This window comes from Rhinolophus sinicus, chromosome 16 (assembly GCF_057876585.1).
Source record: "Rhinolophus sinicus isolate RSI-liver-muscle chromosome 16, RSI-T2T, whole genome shotgun sequence".
NCBI classification, from domain to species: Eukaryota; Metazoa; Chordata; class Mammalia; order Chiroptera; family Rhinolophidae; genus Rhinolophus; species Rhinolophus sinicus.
In genome coordinates this window covers 126387586-126407439 of record NC_142516.1, presented here as the reverse complement: position 1 = coordinate 126407439, position 19854 = coordinate 126387586, and the positions used below count along the sequence as shown (strand labels likewise).

At 37.9% G+C, this 19854-nt stretch overlaps 1 protein-coding gene across 1 annotated transcript in view; it reads left to right on the top strand.

Moving 5' to 3' along the window:
* The first annotated feature begins 7313 nt into the window (after window positions 1-7313).
* Window positions 7314-19854, top strand: part of PPP2CB (protein phosphatase 2 catalytic subunit beta) — a 28095-nt gene continuing 15554 nt past the window's right edge. The window contains exon 1 of the mRNA XM_019750507.3: window positions 7314-7796. Coding sequence (XP_019606066.1) covers window positions 7695-7796 — 102 coding nt within the window. The 5' untranslated portion in view covers window positions 7314-7694. The remainder of the gene's footprint in view (window positions 7797-19854) is intronic.

Below are 19854 nucleotides of genomic sequence, written 5' to 3'. Positions count from 1 at the left end.
ACAGTTTCCTAGAGCTACACCCACCCTCTTAACCTTTCTTACAGCTAAACTATACAAAATAAAACGAAGTAATGTTTCAAATATGTCATCTATTGAAAATGCACACATAGAACCGCTGAGTCAGCTATGTTACATTTGTGGTCTTCCCCAATTTTTCAGAGAAAAATATTAGGACAGACGAAAACCGAATTTTCTTACCGTGCTTTCTGGGTCCTTGCTCTAGGGACCTGCACTAATGAAAAAGTTTCTCCTATAGCCATCTGCTGACCCATGAAAGGGCAAAGTAAAAATAATGTTAGTGAATGGTATTTCATGAGGAGTGTTATTTTTGATACAAGTCAAAGTGAAAAAATTATCCAAAAACTATTTGAGGGTGGGAATGATAATTGCTTGCTTGCTTTCATAAAGACAATGAAAATCTATTCCGTTCAATGTAAATACACTACCAAATTATGAACAAGTGTTTACTGAGCACCTTATATTGCCGAGCTCAGCAGTCTGATGGACATTGGGATTGAAAAATCAATGAGGCGTTTCTGGCTTGAAAGAAGTTTATAGACTGTGCAGAATGGGAGAAGCATGCAAGAAAACAACCATTGAAATGAAGTGAGGGAACTAGTGCAATATGTGCTGTACTTAGTGTTATAGGTCTTAAGAGGAAAACCATATAATTCATCTTACTGGATTTAGGAATACATACGGGAGTAAGATAACCCTAAACTGAGTCTTAAACAATCTGAGTTATACGCAATGTGACAATTAAGTTCGCAGACTTGCCACTGAGCGCTTACGTTGCCAGCACCATAAAAACAGTTTGGTAAGTTTTCATAACCTTGGTATACTCGTATTCACAGTTTTGTGCCACCAGTCTCCAGAGCTTTTACATTTTGCATAACTGTTGAAGCTCTAAATCCATTAAACAACTCCCTTTTCCCCTCCCCCAGTGGCAACCACCATTCTACTTTCTGTCTCTATGATTTCTACTACTCTGAATACCTCATAAACAAAGTTATGTCTGGCTTATTTCACTTGGGATAATGACATCGAGGTTCATCTATGTTGTTGCATGTGTCAGATTTTCCTTTTTAAGGCTGAACAATATTCCATTGTATGTCTATGTCACATTTTGTTTAGTCATCCTTTGATGGACTTTTGGGTTGCTTTTACTGCTTGGCTATTGCGAATAATGCTGCTACGAATATTGGTACAAAAATACCTCTTCAAGACACTCCTTTCAATTCTTTTGAATATATACCCAGAGATGATATTGCTGAATCATATGATAATTCTATTTTTAATGTTTTGAGGAACTACCATACTGTTTTTCATAGCAGTTCCACTATTTTACATTCCCACCAACAGTGCTCAAGGGTTCCAGTTTCTCCACATCCTCATCAACACTGAGGATGATATATAATTGTGGTTTTGATTTTCATTTGCCTAATGATTCTTCTTGACTTTTAATACCCAAAGTTCATAAAATACGTATGCCTTGATATATTTTCAGCCAGTTTAACACTGGAAAAAATATTTATGTCCCCCAAACTTGATGTACTCTTTTAACAACATATATAGGTAGTCTTGTTACATTCTAAATACATAGAACACTAGAATCACAGACATTTTTTAAGTGCCCAAGTAGCCAAAACAGGATAGGTGTCTTGATATCACAGCTAGTACTCATTGGGAACTTTCTTAACTATTGTATGATTGTCCTAAAGGCTTTTTTTCCACATTTGACCTTTCATGTGTGGCCCTTGGTTTGCCTGGTATGTTATGAGTCCCATACCAGATGAAAACACATTGAAGAAAATTGTAGAGAAAGAAGCAAAGCAAGTAAGACAGTGACTGTGATAGACAAGAAGATACTTTAGGTATGTAAATGTTGAAAAACTATGGTGTACCCCTGAAACTAATATTGTATGTTAGCTATATTTTAATAAAAATCTTAAAAATAATAAACCATATTGTTTGGTGATCGGAAAAGCTATGTTTCAAGCATTTTATATTCAAACATGATAGTTTGTTATTTGTACATGGATAATGTATCATGTTTTTGTTACATTGTATGAAATTGGAAATTTGAGGTTAATGTGCATTATAATTTTTCCTATTAAAAAACATTGGGAAATGGGCACCTATTCATGCAGAATGACTAGTTTTCAGGAAAGGATTATTGATTTTACCTCTATTTGGATCTGAAGAACTAAAAATATTTTTGAAACAGTCACAAACTTACAGAAAAACTGGAAAAAATTTTATTCTGAACCATTTAAGGGTAAGTTGCTGACTTGATGCCTCGCCATTCCTGAATACTTGAGTGTTTCCTACAAAGAAATCAATTCTCCTACATAACAATACTATCATCAAAATCAGGAAATTAACACCAATACATTACTACCATCTAATCCTCAGACACGTGTAATTTTTACCATTTGTCCCAATAACGGGCCTTATAGCAAAGGGTTCCAGATTAGAATCGTGGATTTCATTGCCACATCTCCTTAGTCTGGAATGTTTCCACAGTCTCTGATTTTTATACCTTGACACTTTTGAAAATTATAAGTTCAGGTTTGTGTGATGTTTCCTCATGATTACATCTTTGGCTGGACCCCTACTTTTCAGTGAACAAATATATAATAAGAGCTAATAAAACTAAAATGTAGACCTAGGAGTAGGGAATGATTTAAGACCCAAAAAGCTCAAAAAGAAAAATAAAATGGATTTGACAAAGTTTCATTCAAAGAACTCCACAGGGAAATGACAGACTGAGAGAAGTTATATGCCACAAATAAAACTGGGATTAACACTCCACGTTTCCTCGAAAATAAGACCTTGCTGGACAATCAGCTCTAATGCGTCTTTTGGAACAAAAATTAATATAAGACTCGGTCTTATTTTACTATAAGACCGGGTCTTATATAATATATAATATAATATAATATAATATAATATAATATAATATAATATAATATAATATAATATAATATATATAATACTGCGTCTTATATTAATTTTTGCTCCAAAAGATACATCAGAGCTGATTGTCTGCCTAGGTCTTATTTTTGGGGAAACACGGTATAGAACATACTCTTGGAAATCAACAAACAAGAATACTGAGCATCCTGTGATTTGAATAGTCAAATCACAGAAAAGGAAGCCCAAATGGTCAACAAATGTATAATGAGATGTTCAAACTTGTAAAGGGGAAATGCAAATTATGAGATACCACTTTACACTCATCAGAACAGCAAAAAAATCATGCAGATAATATCATTAGCGAAATAGTTAAATACAGTGGATGCATACAGTGAAATACTATATATCAGAGTGTCAAAGAAAAAACCACAGGCCCAAAATGGTGTCACTCATGCTAAAATCTCGTGATACCAAACAGATTTAATACCTGATCTAATTGCAGTTTCAACCTCTTCCAGAAATGGAATCTTAATGAACTAGTCTGGAATTTTATGGTCTAGCATCAGTAAAATAATCTGTCACTGTGGGCCCTCTCCATCCTTTCCGAAGAGATGGGGAAATATGTACAAAACAATGACTGCTTATCAAAGATTTACAGGAGCCTCACGACCAAATTCAGATCAGCGTGGGTCAGTGGATCTACTGGAAACAGATTCAGAGATTTCAATCTCTTCCTTGGATCCCTGTTGGTTCATACTTGTCTACAGTCCTCACCCACCTCTTGCCCTCCCTTCCCTTGAATCTGGGATGCTTTTAAGATAGATTTGCAGAAGTGTTAAGGCTCCCATCTTTTCTAGCTAATGCCTTCTCGATCAATAAACTTTTCTTTATTCCAAACCCTGACGTTTGTGAATATTGGACTGTGAAGTGTCGGGTGCACAAAACTTGAATCGGTAACAGAACTACTTAGAAGCCAAACACTAAACAGTAATGATCACCATTTAGTGAAAAGTTAGAACCAATGAAATGTATAGCACAATACCAATATATTTGTATGCACATGAAACACAATACTGTATATTTTACATGGATAATTTAAGGATATATGCCCAATACATTAGAGGATGCTTTTCCAGAGAGATGAGATAGTATATTAAGGATGAAGGGGGAAAACAAGGATTTTTGCATAGACATCTTGATAATGTGCCTTTAAATAAGAGGATTGATTATACCAGTGTGTCTGAGATCCAAAAAAGGGGGGAGTTAATTTCCATACCAAACTATGAAAGGATATAAATTATATCCATGCATTTTAAAAATTACCATGTAACTATAGCAACTTAAAATTTAACTTCATAAAAAGTGTTACGATGACAATAAGCTAGATACAGTTCTAACCAAGACTGTAAATGTCTTAAGCTCAATTGTCAAAAGATGTATTAAGTTACATCCCTGCTACAGACCTAGGGGACTATTCACAAGTAAGCCAGGCAGAGTAATCTGGTTTTGGAGAAAAAGGAAAAAAAAATGCAAAAAACTAGAAATGAAATTAAAAGTACACTGAGATCTCATTTCTCACCTATCAGATGGGCACAATTTTAAAAGCTGACCATGTACCATGTTGGAGAAATTGTGGGGAACCAGACACTCTTATACATTGCTTGTGGGAATGTTAAATTGTACAATGTCTATTGAAACCGTATACCCTTTTACTCTCTGACCCAGTAACCCTACTTCCAGGAATTGATCCTGATAATAAATCTTCAATAATATAAAAATATAAATGTATAATTTGTAATTGCAAAGTCCTGGTAGTTACCTAAGGGCCCACTTAGCTATAACTGAGTAAACTATGTTACGTACACCAGTGGAGGACTATGTGGCTGTAAACAGATGAGGACAATTCCTATGAACCAATGAGTGTTTTCTGTGAAATATTTAACTGAGAAAAGCAGAGTACAAAAGAAGACCTAGAATATGTTACCTTTTACATGAGAAAGAATGGGAAATATATATGCATGTTTTTGTATAAAATAACTCAGGAATAAAACAGAAAACAATGAAGCTGGTTACCTACAAAGAGTAGAGAACAGGGAGAAAGGAATAAGTGAAAGAATGACATTTTCCTGCATTCACCTTTTTGGATAAATTTTACTTTTGGAAGCTTGGGTAATGTTCTACATACCAAGAAAATTAGTAAGGATGGGAGTAACAAACTATATGCAAGCAGAAACAAATTTAACTCTTAAATGAATACTATCACCACACACTGAAATGAAGGGAAAGGAGAAACCAAATTAAAGTAACTCGAACACAGCTCTTTGGCTATGAACCCTCATTCTCAGGGGATTTGATTGAATATAAGATGTCATTAATTGTAAGATGAGACTCAATTTCAGAGATGTTAAACTGTGAAGGGGAAAAAATGGTATCTTAGAATCCATGGACTATGGTATAATGTGGGAAAGTGAAAATTAGAATTAAATCAATAATCCAGATAACTCAAGAATATTAGAGTAAGCACCAAATGTTTCTTTAGGGTGTCAGGGTAAGGGCTTTTCTGAGGTTTATGATAATATATGAAGGTATATGTATATTAGGGGAAAGACAATTATTGCTTAATTGGCACAGAGTTTAGGATTATGAAAAAGTTCTGAAAAGCATAGTGATGAGAGTTGTTCAACATTGTGAATGTCTCTGATGCCTTGAATTGCATGTTTGAAAGTGGATAAAATGGTAAATTTTATGTTTTACCACAATAATAGAAATCACCAAAAAAAGTATTGCATGATTTTAGTGGAAAATTACCGTAAATTATGTATTCCACTTATATATGTATATAAAATACATAAAACAGTCATGGAATCTGGGGGCCGAGCCTTTTTAAACAGCATTAAACAAAATTATTGACAGGACTGATGACAATATAGCACAGAGGTTCAAGAGCATAGGCTCTGGCTACCTGGCTTCATTTTCCAGCTCCATCTGAGTGACCTTGGGCCAGTCACTTATCTTCTCTACCTCACTATCCTAATTTGGTTAATTGGAACAATAATAATAGCACCTACTTCATAGGGTTGTAATAAATGGACTAAATGAGATACTCAGAAAATACCACTCATGTTCATTCTGAGCTTTCCACGCTTAGCTGAAATTCAGCCTCCTTTAGTTCTTTATAGACGAACCTCTTCAGAGACTGCGATTTCTATCACAATCATACAGGCACCCTTTCTCTGCAGTAGCATTTCATCACCTTTTCATCTTTTGTCCTTAGTTGGTTTGCTACCATATACAAGGCACTTGAGAGCAGGAGCTCTTCCAGCCTTATTTCCCACCCTATGACCTATTTCTGTGGATAGGCATATTTATAACTTTCCACACGTGTGTGGTCTTTCACACATTTGTCCTCTGCCACAAAACAAATTCCTTAGAACGTCTTTCTTCTACTCCAGGCAACTTCAAGGTTTTGCCTAGGGAGAAGTTTCAAAATTCAGTTCAAATCCACCTTTCTAAAGTTTTTTCTAACTGTTGCCTAGAAGGGATAAGCAACTATTAGATTGCTCAAAAGCTGTACTAATGGATAGGCACTTGTAAAAATTTAATCTTCACAACCTGAAAAAGTAGGCCTTACTGAGCCGTTTTAACAGATGAGGAATTGGAGGCTTGGGGAGATTTGGTGGTTGTCCAAGAACACAGCTACACAGTTAGCAAAACCAAGATTGAAACCTTTGCCTTCTGATACTGGATGTTGCCTCCCTCTTGGGTTCAGCGGCAAGAAGGGGAAGTATGCTCTTCCAGGGAACGGGCAGTTAGCAGTCACTCGATAAATATTTGGCGAATGAACAAATTATTAGAACATTGCATAAACACTGCGGCAAACGCAGTGTATAATACTGGAGCTGAAAGGGACACAGATAAATATAATACAGAACGATCATCTCATCTTTCTGATGCTGAAAGGGGAGATTCGAGATGTTAGGGCCCCACACCTAGTTAGTGGCAGAGACAAGGCTAGAAAGCATTCACTTATTCACTCAATAAATATTGAATGCCTGTTGGGAGAGTGCTAGACTCTGGGGAGACAGTGTTGTTGAGGAAAGGCACAAGCTTCCCCAGTCCCTCTGCAGAGCGCTGAAAAAGCACTGCAAGAGACCAAGGTGGGGACAAGGTTCCCAGAGAAAACGATGTGAAGAAAAAAACAGGCGAGCTTGGTCTGCACCCGAAGTGAGGAAGAACAAAGAAAAGAAGAGCGAGAAAGCGGTGGAATCTTTGGCTCTTTCGGACCGTTTCTCCGCCGAGCCACGCGGGGGCGCAGCAGCCTTCCTCGGGTCCTTGGCCTGCTCGCCTTTTTCCCGGCGGAAATGCCCAGGCGATGACGGAAACCCGGAGGGAGGGGACAGAGAGAGCGAGGGGACAGAAAGGGCCAGAGAGCCGGGAGAGGCCTGCCGGGGAGAGGCGGCGGCGGGTGGCTATCGTCAGGTGGGAGCTGCGCCGAAGACCCGCGCCGCGCGCCCGCACACCTCCCCGCGCCTCTCACCGACACCCGGGGCGCGCGGCCGGGCGGGCAAGAGCGGCCGGGGGTCTCCTGGAGGCCGCGCTCCCGGAGCCGCCCGCTGGGCTTGGGCGGGGCGCGGGGCCAGCGGCCGCGCTCCCCGGCTCCTTCTCCCGCTGGGAGCTGGCGGCGGCGGCGGCGGGAGAGGGGAGCGGCGCCCGGGGCGGGCGTGGGTGGGGCGGGGAGGGGGGAGGGCAGCGGCGGGGCCGGGGATCCGGCAGCCATGGACGACAAGGCATTCACCAAGGAGCTGGACCAGTGGGTCGAGCAGCTGAACGAGTGTAAACAGCTGAACGAGAACCAAGTGCGGACGCTCTGCGAAAAGGTGAGAGAGAAAAGAGAAATGCGGCAGCGGGGGGCTGATTGGAGCGGGCGGCGGCCCCTCTCCTCCCCGGGCGTCCGCTCTGTGACCCGCGGGGCCCAGCCAGCCCAAAATCCGGGGCGTTGAGCTGGCCTCTCCTGGCACCTCTGCCTCCCCGGCGGATGCTCACGTTACTGGCCGCAGGGGTCCGTGTAGACGGGCAGGAGAAACGTGGCACCCGGAATCCACTTTCTGTGTTTTTGGGGGTCACTGACATTCTTCTGGGGAGTTATTGACACTCCAGCATGTCCCGTGTGGACTAGCAATCTCGGCCTTTGCGAATGCCGGCCAGTTAGTCTAATACAATCTCTTACCAGAAAATGCACCGGGAGCATCTGAGATCTTGCTTCTTGGCAATGTTGTCAGTTTGGCTCCAATAAAATCTTATAAAAATTTTCAAAAAATGCACCGAAAACCAACCTGGATGTTGCTAATGTTAACGAACTTGTTATAAATGGGAGATTTTTTCTCAGGTGAATGGGCCTTTCAAAAATCACTAATTTGGAATGTGTCAAGCATTTGTAGAGAGGTGGGTGTGATGGCAGACTGTGATTTCTAAAATAGAGGTTGACTTTAGTTGTAACAGATGGTGACTGGTCTTCCCATAGAGAGACTCTTGGAAGCAAAATGTTGGTTTTCAGAAAGACAGCAAATCTTAAGTTTGGAAACAGTGCTTTCTTGAAATGATAAATGGGGTAGGTGTTTTTCGTGTAGGGTAGCACTTTTCAGAAAATCCTTTTCGTTTCTGTTATATATAAAAGGGTCTTTTTTTTCCCTGTGCCAAAGCGTAATAAAATATGCAGGTGGTTAACTGTTTACAGTCATTCTTGATTGTGTGATCTTAGACAACTTTCTGAATTTTGTATCTATTGTTTCCTTACCAGCTGGAATTATTTTGCACTCTCCATCTTAGTTACTTTAAAACCTAGAGCTTTTCTCATTCGTCTTTAATAATGTTGGACTAAATAATTTTTACACATTTTTATATAAAAATTCCCCAGTGAAGGAGTAAGGAGATTGTTTCTTCTTTAATGCTGTTGGGTTGGTTTGTGTTTTTAGACTTGATCATTTTGTTTGGAAGTCAGGATGCCTCAGAAATACACTGGAGAACAAAAGATTTTGTCAGTGTTGTTAATAGGGGACTCTTAAAATTAAGCAATGTACTTAAGGATGGAGGAGTGATAGCTAATATTAAGTGAAAGAAGTGTTTTTAACAAGTGTAATGTTGTATAAGGCCTTAATATATAAAATTTGGTAACAGAATTTATTTCCGTAGATAGAACTGCCAAGCAAGTGGTATTTTTCTCTTTTCTGAAACAGACTATTTACTTATAGTTTCAAGAAGATATTCATTTTCCTTGTGTGATAACCTATAATTTCATGGGTCTTCAAATTTATGTTTTAAATCTTTCTCTCTCAATATTTCTCTCTCTAGTGTCAAGTGAAATATCCAGTTTTGAAATTAGCTGAGTCAGTTACCCTCACTGTGAACATTATATATAGTCTTGAAATTGTGGACAAAGGTGGAAGTTGAATTAGTTTTCCGTTTGACTAATAATTTTAAGATGTATTTCTAGGGAATAACATTGTACCACTACTCAGTCGTGCTTGAGTCTTAATCGCTTGAGGAAATTTTCTGTATTTGTCAAGAGAGATTAGTTTTTACTTTAGCTCCTAAATAACTTGGACTACCAGTCCCTAGGACCTTGTAGGTATATTTAAGCTTAGATCTTACCCACTTTTTTCTTTGAATATTTGTACTTATGCACTAAACACGAATTTGTAAGTGAAAATCCCCATTTATCGTTGTCCTCCACCCCTTTGATGGAGTTGCCAATGGATGGAGACCTGTAATAGTATTTCTTTCTCTCTACTCTTCTGAGCAGTGCTTAGTTTTTCAGCCCTCTTCTAGCAACTGTGGCATCCCTTTGTGGTATATATACATATTTTACCTGCTAACCTTAATCTCTGGTTCTATTTTATATCTCTGCCCCATCCTCCTTTTTCCTGACAAGTGTAGTGTTTTCCTGACTACTCGAGTAGTCAGCCAGAGTTCCACAACTTGATAGCTGCTGCCTCTTTGTACCTCTTATTCCGTATCTGTAAGACAGAGATAATACTTGCCCATTTCCTGGGTTGGTTGTGAATATTAAGATATTACCTGTGTAAAATCCTTGAGCACTCAATGAATGTTAAATGAAGAGAAACTAAAACTAAAAATAACTATTTTACCAGACTTTGCTTTAAAGTTGTCTGTTGAAATTTGTTTGTTTTTGTTTGGTTCATCCAGTTCCCTTATCTGTGGGGTCAAATACTTTATTTTAGAAAGGACTGAATTAGCTTAAAAACTTAAAGAGCTTTTAACAAATTATGTTCTTATATCCGTGTCTGATTCTGGCTCTTGCATAAGTGACAGTGTATTGAATGTGCTGTGGGAGATGCTGGGAAATTATATAGCATATGTACACATTGCTGTATTATACATTAGATTTGGTATAAAAGAAAGGACCAAAGAAATGCAAAAAAAAAAAAAAATAGCTCTTGTATCTTGCTTTAAATCTGTCACCCCATTTTCTTTTAGAAAAAGATGCAGAATAAATAGATGGGTTGTTAAGACTCTCTCTGGAGAATGTACTTCAAAAGAGGTTTTCTGTATAGTGGCGAGGGAATCCTGAAAAATAGTTTCAGTATTTCTTGTGATCTCTGTTATCTGAAGCACAGAGTACTGGGATTAGTAGCAATTTTGTGAAGTAACTTTACTCCTCCTTTGGTCTACTTAATACTTGCTCAACCTTTCCAGGGTAAGAATGGCAGGCTTATAGAAAGACTGTAAAAGAAAAATAACAGGTTAAGCCTAATTATTTAAATCATCTTTTTGTTTAATTCTTTGTGACTAGATTTTAGTTTAATTTTTTTCTTTTTTTACTAACATGATTTTTGGAGTCTATTGGAAATAGTGCTATGTAGAAAGTTATGATGGTGGTTTTTCCTAAAAATCAAATTTTTATTCTAACTCTAATTGCCTAAAAGTAAAGGAGTCATCTGAAATGAAGACCAAAGTGGTATTGGTAAAAGCCCTATTTTGAGGTAGTGGTAAAAATAAAATCCATCCTACTGCCAATTGGAGAATAACTGCAAAAAATAAGTATGAATGCTTTTGGTATGGCCTTCAAGGTGAATTTCAGTCTAGAGAAAAGTCGTTTACATGAAATAGTAAGGCACATCTTCTGAGAAGACTAGCTCTTAACATGAACTTTAACTAGCAGTCTTATTTTTGAAGCTAATTGTGAATTTGGCTCCTCTTATTTGTACAGAGAAATTACTTCTGTGATTCATTCCCGCAACAGCAGTGTGCCGAGTAATTTTAAAGGTGGTATGAGCCGGTCTGGTGCTGGCTGGGCAGGACATTCTGTGACCAGAACTATATTTAACTCTTGGTAGAGTCTCAGGAAGAGAAATTTTTTGGGCTCTTTGACGTGATGAGCTTTCTTTTACACTGAAGAACCTTGGTGATTATACTCTAAGCAGGGAGGGAAATTGAGCCTGTTTGTGTGTTAGCTGATCTTGATTCTGACTATAGAGGTGCCAACTTAGAAAAATGTTGAGGCTTGTGTAGAGGTATAAATCTGTGCATTTTATATTGGACTAATGGGTATATTTCTGGGTCCTAGCCTCAGCTTTGTAATAAGCAGAAATATCTTTAGGATATTACTTACTTAAATACTGTGAAATAGCAGGCTTAAATTTTTGAATAAATAAAAACATCTTAATGAAAATTAGATCCTGATGAAAATGGTTTTTATGAGTTGAGAAAAATCTCTTGGATTACTTTCCTTTGATAGACTCTAGCTCAAAAATAAATAAATAAATAAATAAATAAATAAATAAATAAATAAATAAATAAATAATTTTAACAGCCAAAAAGTCTAACTGGTACACTCATTTTAACTTTTCCTTGAACAAGGAGTGGTACCAGCTTTGGTGGTCCACTGATACAGTTTAAGATGCATTGGTGTAGAAAGTACCGTATTTCCCCGAAAATAAGACATAGCTGGACAATCAGCTCTAATGCATCTTTTGGAGCAAAAATTAATATGACTCAGTATTATATTATTATATTATATTACATTATATTATATTATATTATATTATATTATATTATATTATATTATATTATATTATATTATGTCTTATATAAGACTGGGTCTTATCTTATAGTAAAATAAGATGGGGGTCTTTAATTAATTTTTGCTCCAAAAGATGAATTAGAGCTGATTGTCCAACTAGGTCTTATTTTCGGGGAAACACGGTAGATCCTTTCTTACTGTAACAAAGAATGAAATGATATGGTTATTGCAGAATATGAAGGTAAAACCCAAATCTACTCACTGAAAGTATTTTTTTATACTTTTCTAAGCCAACCTCATAGCAGACAGATAAAGAAACTAAACCAAACTAGACTAGCATGAACTGCTGATTACTAGAAAGCAGACAAAATCAATTAATCATTTCTTGACTGCATATATGTGTTAAATTATATCCATAGATAAAATAAAGACATATACATTATAAACTTTATTTTCACATGGAGTAGTTTTATTTGCAGCATATCCCTTTTATTCTGATTTGAACATGTTGCAGAAAGTTTTTCTTCACAGTCTTCAGGGTAAATGCTATGAAGGAGTTGGTGAATGAAGTCCTTTGGTGAATGACTGCATTTTAGAGTATATAAACTGTAACTGTTTTTCTGAACTTTTTCTAAGAATGGCATTAAAATCACAGATGTAATCTAACGTGTATGAAAAATTTGAGTCTATTTTAGATTAAAGAGAAATTTTAAATTGTTTTGAACTGATTTCCTTATAATTCTCTTTGTAAATGTAGTGAAATGTAGACTTAATCTTGGTCCATTAAAATAAATTGCATGACGAAATTTTTTTCTTCAATACTGCCCCTTTATTAAGGACTAAATGTTGTCTAATACTTTCTGTATGTTGCTTTTCAAGTCTGAATTTCCTTAATAATCATATTAACCCAGGGAAAGAGGTTTGTGCACTACAGATACAGTTTCCTTTCTAAGCAATGGGGGAGGTTAAGCTTATCCGTAGTTAGCTGTCTCTTATAGTCTTGCACAGTTTATTGTCCCTTGCAAGCTGTCCTTTGACTGAAATACTTTTGTGAGAAAAAGAATTCATTAAATACACGGTGATGGAAAGAGAACTGACTGGGTGGTGAACACACAATGTGATACAGAGATGATGTAATACAGAATTGTACACCTGAAACCTATGCAACTTTACTAACCACTGTCACCCCAATAAACGTCAATTAAAAAAAATTCAATGACTGTCTTGAGGTGCATGCATCCTGATGTTTCTAACTTGTACTATAATAGTACTATGATACAGTACAACAAAAATGTGCAAAATTGCACTAAAGATTTTATACAAAGACAATCATTTTGTTTTGAAATGGGATGGGCAGGTGAAATTAAATATCCTTCCCTATTCAGTCTTCCTTGAAACTTTATTTGAACTGGCTTCTTAGAATAGAATTGGGTTCTTTTAATGTGTAAAATATAGTGTATACGTTATAGTTTAATTTGTGTCTTCCCATTCCATAGAGAGGAACGTAATTAGGAAGTTTCTTTTACCTTTGCAAGATTTCCACATGATATTAATGTCCTGGATGAGGAGCACTCAGAACGGGTGCAGTGCAGTCCTGCCATTGCTTTAGTGGCAAAAGAGGCACCTGTTCTGCAGGAAACAGCAAAGAGCAGAGAGGAGCGGTTGAATAAGTGCTGCCACTGTGTATTTACACTATACAGTCAGCAAATTTTAGTTGTGCCCCTACGTGCCGGATGCTGTTAAAAGTGCTGGAGATTCAGCTGCAAACAGAAGAGGGGACAGATGATAAACAGATTCAGTAGCATGTCGGGCAGTGATTCTTGCTAGGAAGAAAAAGCAAAGAATGAGGAGAGTGATGAGCTTGAGCTTAGGAGGTTCTTATAATAGAGTGGTCAGAAAAAGCCTTTCAGATTCTTCATATGATTTGTGATCTAAAAGTATATTGCATTCCATACAAATGGCCTGTCTGTCTTGGCTTATGCTGTGCACTTTCCTCACATCTCTCAAAGGTTCACAAAACCCAAACAAGCAGCAGCTGGCTTTGGCGTGTGCTGTACCTCTGGCTGAGCAGCCGTAAGCCTGGCACCAGTGGCAGCCGGCCTTGGTTCGCGGCTTGGCCTCTCGAGGCACCTCCAAGCCCAGCGTGGGTGGCAGCCATCTGTGGATTGTTTTGTAGCTCATGCCAGCTGGCCCTGGGCAGGGCACAGGCTGTGGCTGAACTTGGCCTGCAGCAGGGCCCCTGTCAGCCCCGGAGTTAGCATATCTGGTGGCCAGCTTCATACTGAACCAGGGCATCACCTGGCCACCTTCAAGGATGACACACCCAAAGGGCAAACTGGGCAGGCACCAGAGCCCTGCTAAAGCAAAGCCTGCTCCATAGGCTCAGCCCCTGTGCCACAGCTCCTCTGCTGTAGTCACAGCCAGTCTTCACAACCAGTCAGCCCAAGGCTTCAACCCTCCCATTGACGTGTAAACAGCAACCAAGGCTCAACTACGACAGGAGGACACACCTGGAGGGTGTGACACTGGGCCCCACAGGATACCTGCTACGTAAGGCCACTCTACTAAAACCGAGAGGCATAGCAGCCCTACCGAATGCATAGATACAAACACAGGGATGCAGCCAAAATGGGGAGACAAAGAAACATGTAAAAGAACAGAACAAGCTCCAGAAAAAGAACTAAACAAAATGGAGACAGACAATCTATCAGACGCCAAGTTCAAAATACTGGTTGTAAGGATGCTCAATGTCTCAGGGAGAACTTCAGCAAGAGATAGGAAACATAAAAATGGAGATAGAAAACATAAAGAGCCAGTCAGAATGAAGAATACAAAAGCTGAAATAAAGAATTCATTAGAGATAGTCAGCTGTAGATTAAATGAAGCAGAGGTTTGAATTAGGAATTTGGAAGATAGGGTAGCAGAAAACCACCCAATCATAACAGCAAAAAGAAAAGAGAATGCAAAAAAAATGAGCATAGTTTAAGGGGCCTCGGGGACAACATCAAGGATACCAACATCTCATCACAGGGATACCAGAAGGAGAAGAGAGAGAGAGCAAGGAATTGAAAACCTATTTGAAGAAATAATGACAGAAAACTTCCCTAACCTGGCAAAGGAAATAAACACACAAGCCCGGGAAGCGTAGAGAGTCCCAAACAAGACGAATCCAAAGAGGCCCACACCAAGACACAAAATAATTAAAATTCCAAAGGTTAAAGACAAAGAGAATCTTAAAAGCAGCAAGAGAAAGCAGTTACCTACAACGGAGTTCTCGTAAGACTGTCAGCTGATTTCTAAACAAACTGCAGGTCAGAAGGGATTGGCATGAAATATTCAAAGTGATAAAAAGCAAGGACCTACAACCAAAATTATTCTACCCATCAAAGCTGTCATTTAGAATTGAAGGACAGATAAAGAGCTCACCAGGAAAAGAAAAACTCAAGGAGTTCATCACCACCAAACCTGTATTAGAAGAAATGTTAAAGGGACTTTTTTATAAGGTGGGGGGGCGGGGAGTAAAAACTATGAATAATAAAATGGCAATAACTACATATGTGTCAACAATAACTTTAAATGTAAATGGATTAAATGGTCCAATCAAAAGACGTACGTTGGCCAAATGGATAAGAAAACAAGACCCTTACGTATCCTGCCTACAAGAGACCCACTTCAGATAGAAAAACACAATCTGAAAGTATAGGGATGGGAAAAGATATTTCATAAAAATGGAAATGAAAAAAAAAAAGCTGGGGTAGCTTAATACCAGACAATATAGACTTTAAAAAAAGGCTATAAGAGAAAAAGAAGGACCCAGTAATCCCACTTCTGGGTATTTATATGAAGAAACCTAAAACGCTACTTCTAGGGGACGTGTGCATCCATATGTTTAGTGCAGCATCATTTGCCAAGATAGGGAGGCAGCCTGGGTGTCTATCAGTAGATGAATGGCTAGAGTAGGTGGTACATACAAGGGTGCCAAAAAAATGTATACACATGACTTGTATTCATCTTTTGTTATTGGTATATATTGAGTATTACAATTTTAATACAGTTTTTTCCTTTCTTAAAATGTGTATACATTTTTTTTGGCACCCTCTGTCTATACAATGGGTATTGCTCAGCCATGGAAGGGAATGGGTTCTTTCCATCTGCGGCAGCATGGATGGACCTGGAGGGAATTGTGCTGAGTGGAGTATGTCAGATAAAGACAGATGCAATGTGATTTTGCTTATGTATGGAATCTAAAGAACAAAATAAACAAAACAGAAACAAACTCATAGATACAGAGAACGTTCTGTTGGTTGCCAGATGTGAGGGGGTTGGGGGTGAAAAAGGTGAAAAGATTAAGAAGTACTAATGGTTGTTACACAGTAGCCATGGGGATATAAGGTACAGCGTAGGGAATAGAGTCAATAATATGGTAATAACTATGTGTGGCATCAGATGGGTACTAGATTTATAGGGGTGATAGATGGGGGTTAGGAGGCAGGATGAAAAAGATGGCAGATTAAGAATTACAAGTTGGTAGTTACAAAATCGTCATGGGGATGTAAAGTAAAGCATAGAGAATATAGTCAATAATATGGTAATAACTATGTATAGTGTCAGGTGGGTACTAGACTAGTCAGGGGGATCACTTCATGAATTTTATAAATGTCTAACCACTGTGCTGTACACCTGAAATTAATATAAAATAATATGGAATGTCAGCTGTAATTGAAAAATTTCAAAAGGGGAGGGTAAGCTGAAGGGGAATAAGAGGTTTAAATTTCCAAATATTAACAAATAAGTCATGGGGATGTAATGTACAGCATAGGGAATATAGTGTTGTGACAGCGTGGTACAGTGTCAGATGGTGCTGGTATTTATTTGAAGAAACCTAAAACACATGGTGATCACTTCTTTAGGTACATCAATACTGAATAACTGGTGTACACCTGAAATTTGTATTGTGTGTTAGCTGTATTTTCATAAAAATCTTTTTTAAAGAAAGCATATTGCAGGAGTTAGAGGGCACAGTTTCCAAGACTGCACACACTTCTGATACCAAGGAGCAAGCTCATTGGGTTCCAAATGCTCTCAGGTTCAATAATTCACAGGAGGGACTTACAGAACTCAATGAAAGCTGTTCAACTCACTATTACAGTTTGTTACAAAGAAAGAGAATTGATTAAAATCAGCCAAGGGGAAAGATGCATAGGGCAGAGTTCAGGGAGGGCTGATGTCATTAATCTCCAGTTCCTCCAGAGGCAAAACTGATACCAGATCACCTAAATTCCCCATCGTAAATCACATTGTTAGACTGTCCAGTGGTCAAGCCGGATGTAGTGATCACGTCCCAGTAGCCAGGAGCAAAGGCCAGACCTCTCTTTGGGTAAGGTTAAGTCTTCACAGGTTTTCACTTCATGACAAATGGTAGGTGACAAGAACTTTAATAAACAATAAGTAAATGAAAAATAATACCAAATACATGAAGAAAACATGGGTAGATTTATCAGAATCAGAGTGAGTAGGATGTAAGATATTTTAACTGCATACCATTTTGGCTTTTCTTGATTCTGTATACTCTTTGAAAACGAAGAAAATTAGCCATTTTTAAATGTTTGAAGTTGTCTTTCCCAGTTTTTAAATGTTTACTGACATTTTAGCATTTTTCTGTAGTGAAATTGTCCAGCTTTTCCTTTAAACTGTGCTTCTAAGAATCACTTGGCAAGCAAATAAATTCAGGTTTCTTGACTCCATCCCAGAGAATGATTGATTATGTCTTGGGAAGGGCCACGCGCTGCATTTTTTAAAGAGCATCACAGGTATTCTGATACAGAAATTCCAGACTGTTTTTGAGAAATGTTACTTGGTGGAGTACGCTAAGATCCTGATAAATTTACATTTTCTAAGTTTGGGTCAGCTTCCAACATTTTCTCCTTTGTACTTTCAGTGTCGTGAAATGTGTCTGAGAGTTCTTTAATGAGGTTTTTGCCAGCGTCACTTCCTCTTGGATATTTTCATCCTTTTTGTCAGGTCCGGTTTCCTCATTTATGTCAGTGTTTACTTACTTGTTTATGTCACGAAATCTGTTTATTTCCTGCCTGCATTATCTAGTCTCTCCAGTGGCAGCAGTGGCAGCATTCCTGCAGTCAGCTATTTCTTCAATAAACTTTTGAGTTGAATTTCATCTCCAGCATTACCACTTTTCATTTCTTTGCTGCAATTTCATCGTTGTTGACCAAATCTTTGAGTGTCCATTTTTGTAACATGTATGTAATGTGAGTTTATTGCTAGAAGATGACAGAGGCAATACATTTATACACTTTGCTGTCTGGGTGTGAACAGATGTGCTGTGACCAGTCACTAAAAGACTTCGAAAGAAGTGATGTGATTGGTCATTGATCACGTCTGATCATAATGCTTCACCCGTTGTTTCTGTAGTGACTGTATATGTAGCAGCAAAATTTTTACTCTATGTTAAATTGCAGTAAATACATGGTGTTATCTAAAATTTGTACCATGTTGTTGAGGGCCTGATGTTTAACTAAACCATGGTAACTGAATTTCATGCATATAGGAACTATGCAAAGTGAGAACTGCCTATACTAACTGCCAATTAACTGATTGGGTAGAATTCAAATACACTAGATAATTTTGTTCTAACTCCATTGGGCTACAACAATATTTCACATTTAGTTTTAGGGTTTTTTTTCCTTATACAGTTTTTTTTTATTGAGATGTAATTCACATACCATTAAAAGTCACCTTTCACAGTACACAATTCAGTGGTTTTAGTATATTCACAAAGTTTTGCAGCCATCACCACCCTCTAATGCCAGAACATTTTCATCACTCCAAAAAAGAAACCCTATACACATTAGCAGTCACTCCCTCATCCCTTGGTAACCACTAATCTACTACTTTCTGTCTCTGTCAATTTGCCTACTCTAGATGCTTTATATAAATGGAATCACGTAATGTGTAGGCTTTTGTGTCCGGCTGCTTTCACATAGACCATTTTCAAGATTCTTCCATGTTTTAGCATGTAACCGTACTTCATTCCTTTCTGTGGCTGAATAAAATTCCGTTATATGGATATAGCACTGTGGTTTTTTATAATTAAGTTCTTGCCATCTGGAATTTGTTTTGAAGTTTAAATGTTATTTTTTCAGATTTAAAAGGTAATACATATTTTCTTTTAATCAAGTATCTCAGAAATGCAGGGGGAAGTACAAGCACTCTCCACTGTTGCACCCACCTCACCCATCCCTTGCCCTCTTACCTCAGAGATAAACATTATAAAGTCTTCCAGGTTGTGTTCTCTATGTGCAAAAAACATGTGTTGGAGAGAGGATGGGTGTTTGTCGTATATTGTTTTTGTTAAAATGGGATCATAGGTATAATATCCTAAAACTTTTCTCACTGAGCAATATATCTTGGCCTATGTACATACACATACTTCATTTCTTTTTTTTTAAATTTCAACAGAATATATGATTTCTTTTCCAAGCTTAACATTGCTTGGCCTACAGACACTTGACTCTTGTTGAACTAAAAGGAAAGGTTTATTTCCTTGTATTAAAAAAAGAAAAAGTCAACTGTCATTTATGGAAGAACCTTGTGACTGAAGGAGGACAGGTACCTTGCTTACATTAACCTAGCCCTATAGAATTTTTAACTTCGTTTAATCTCATCTATTTCAGACATCAGTCTGTTCTATGGCTTTCTTTAGATGAATTTGTCTGGAGAGTAAGAGATAACCTATAATGTTAGATATGTTCTAAATAGAGGTGAAAAGAAAATAATTTGTATATTGACTCTGCCAAAACCAAATAGAGTAGCTTTTGTTAATGTGGTTCTGGCATGTGCACCAGCACAAAAATAGAATGTCACCTGTTGGGAGGTGG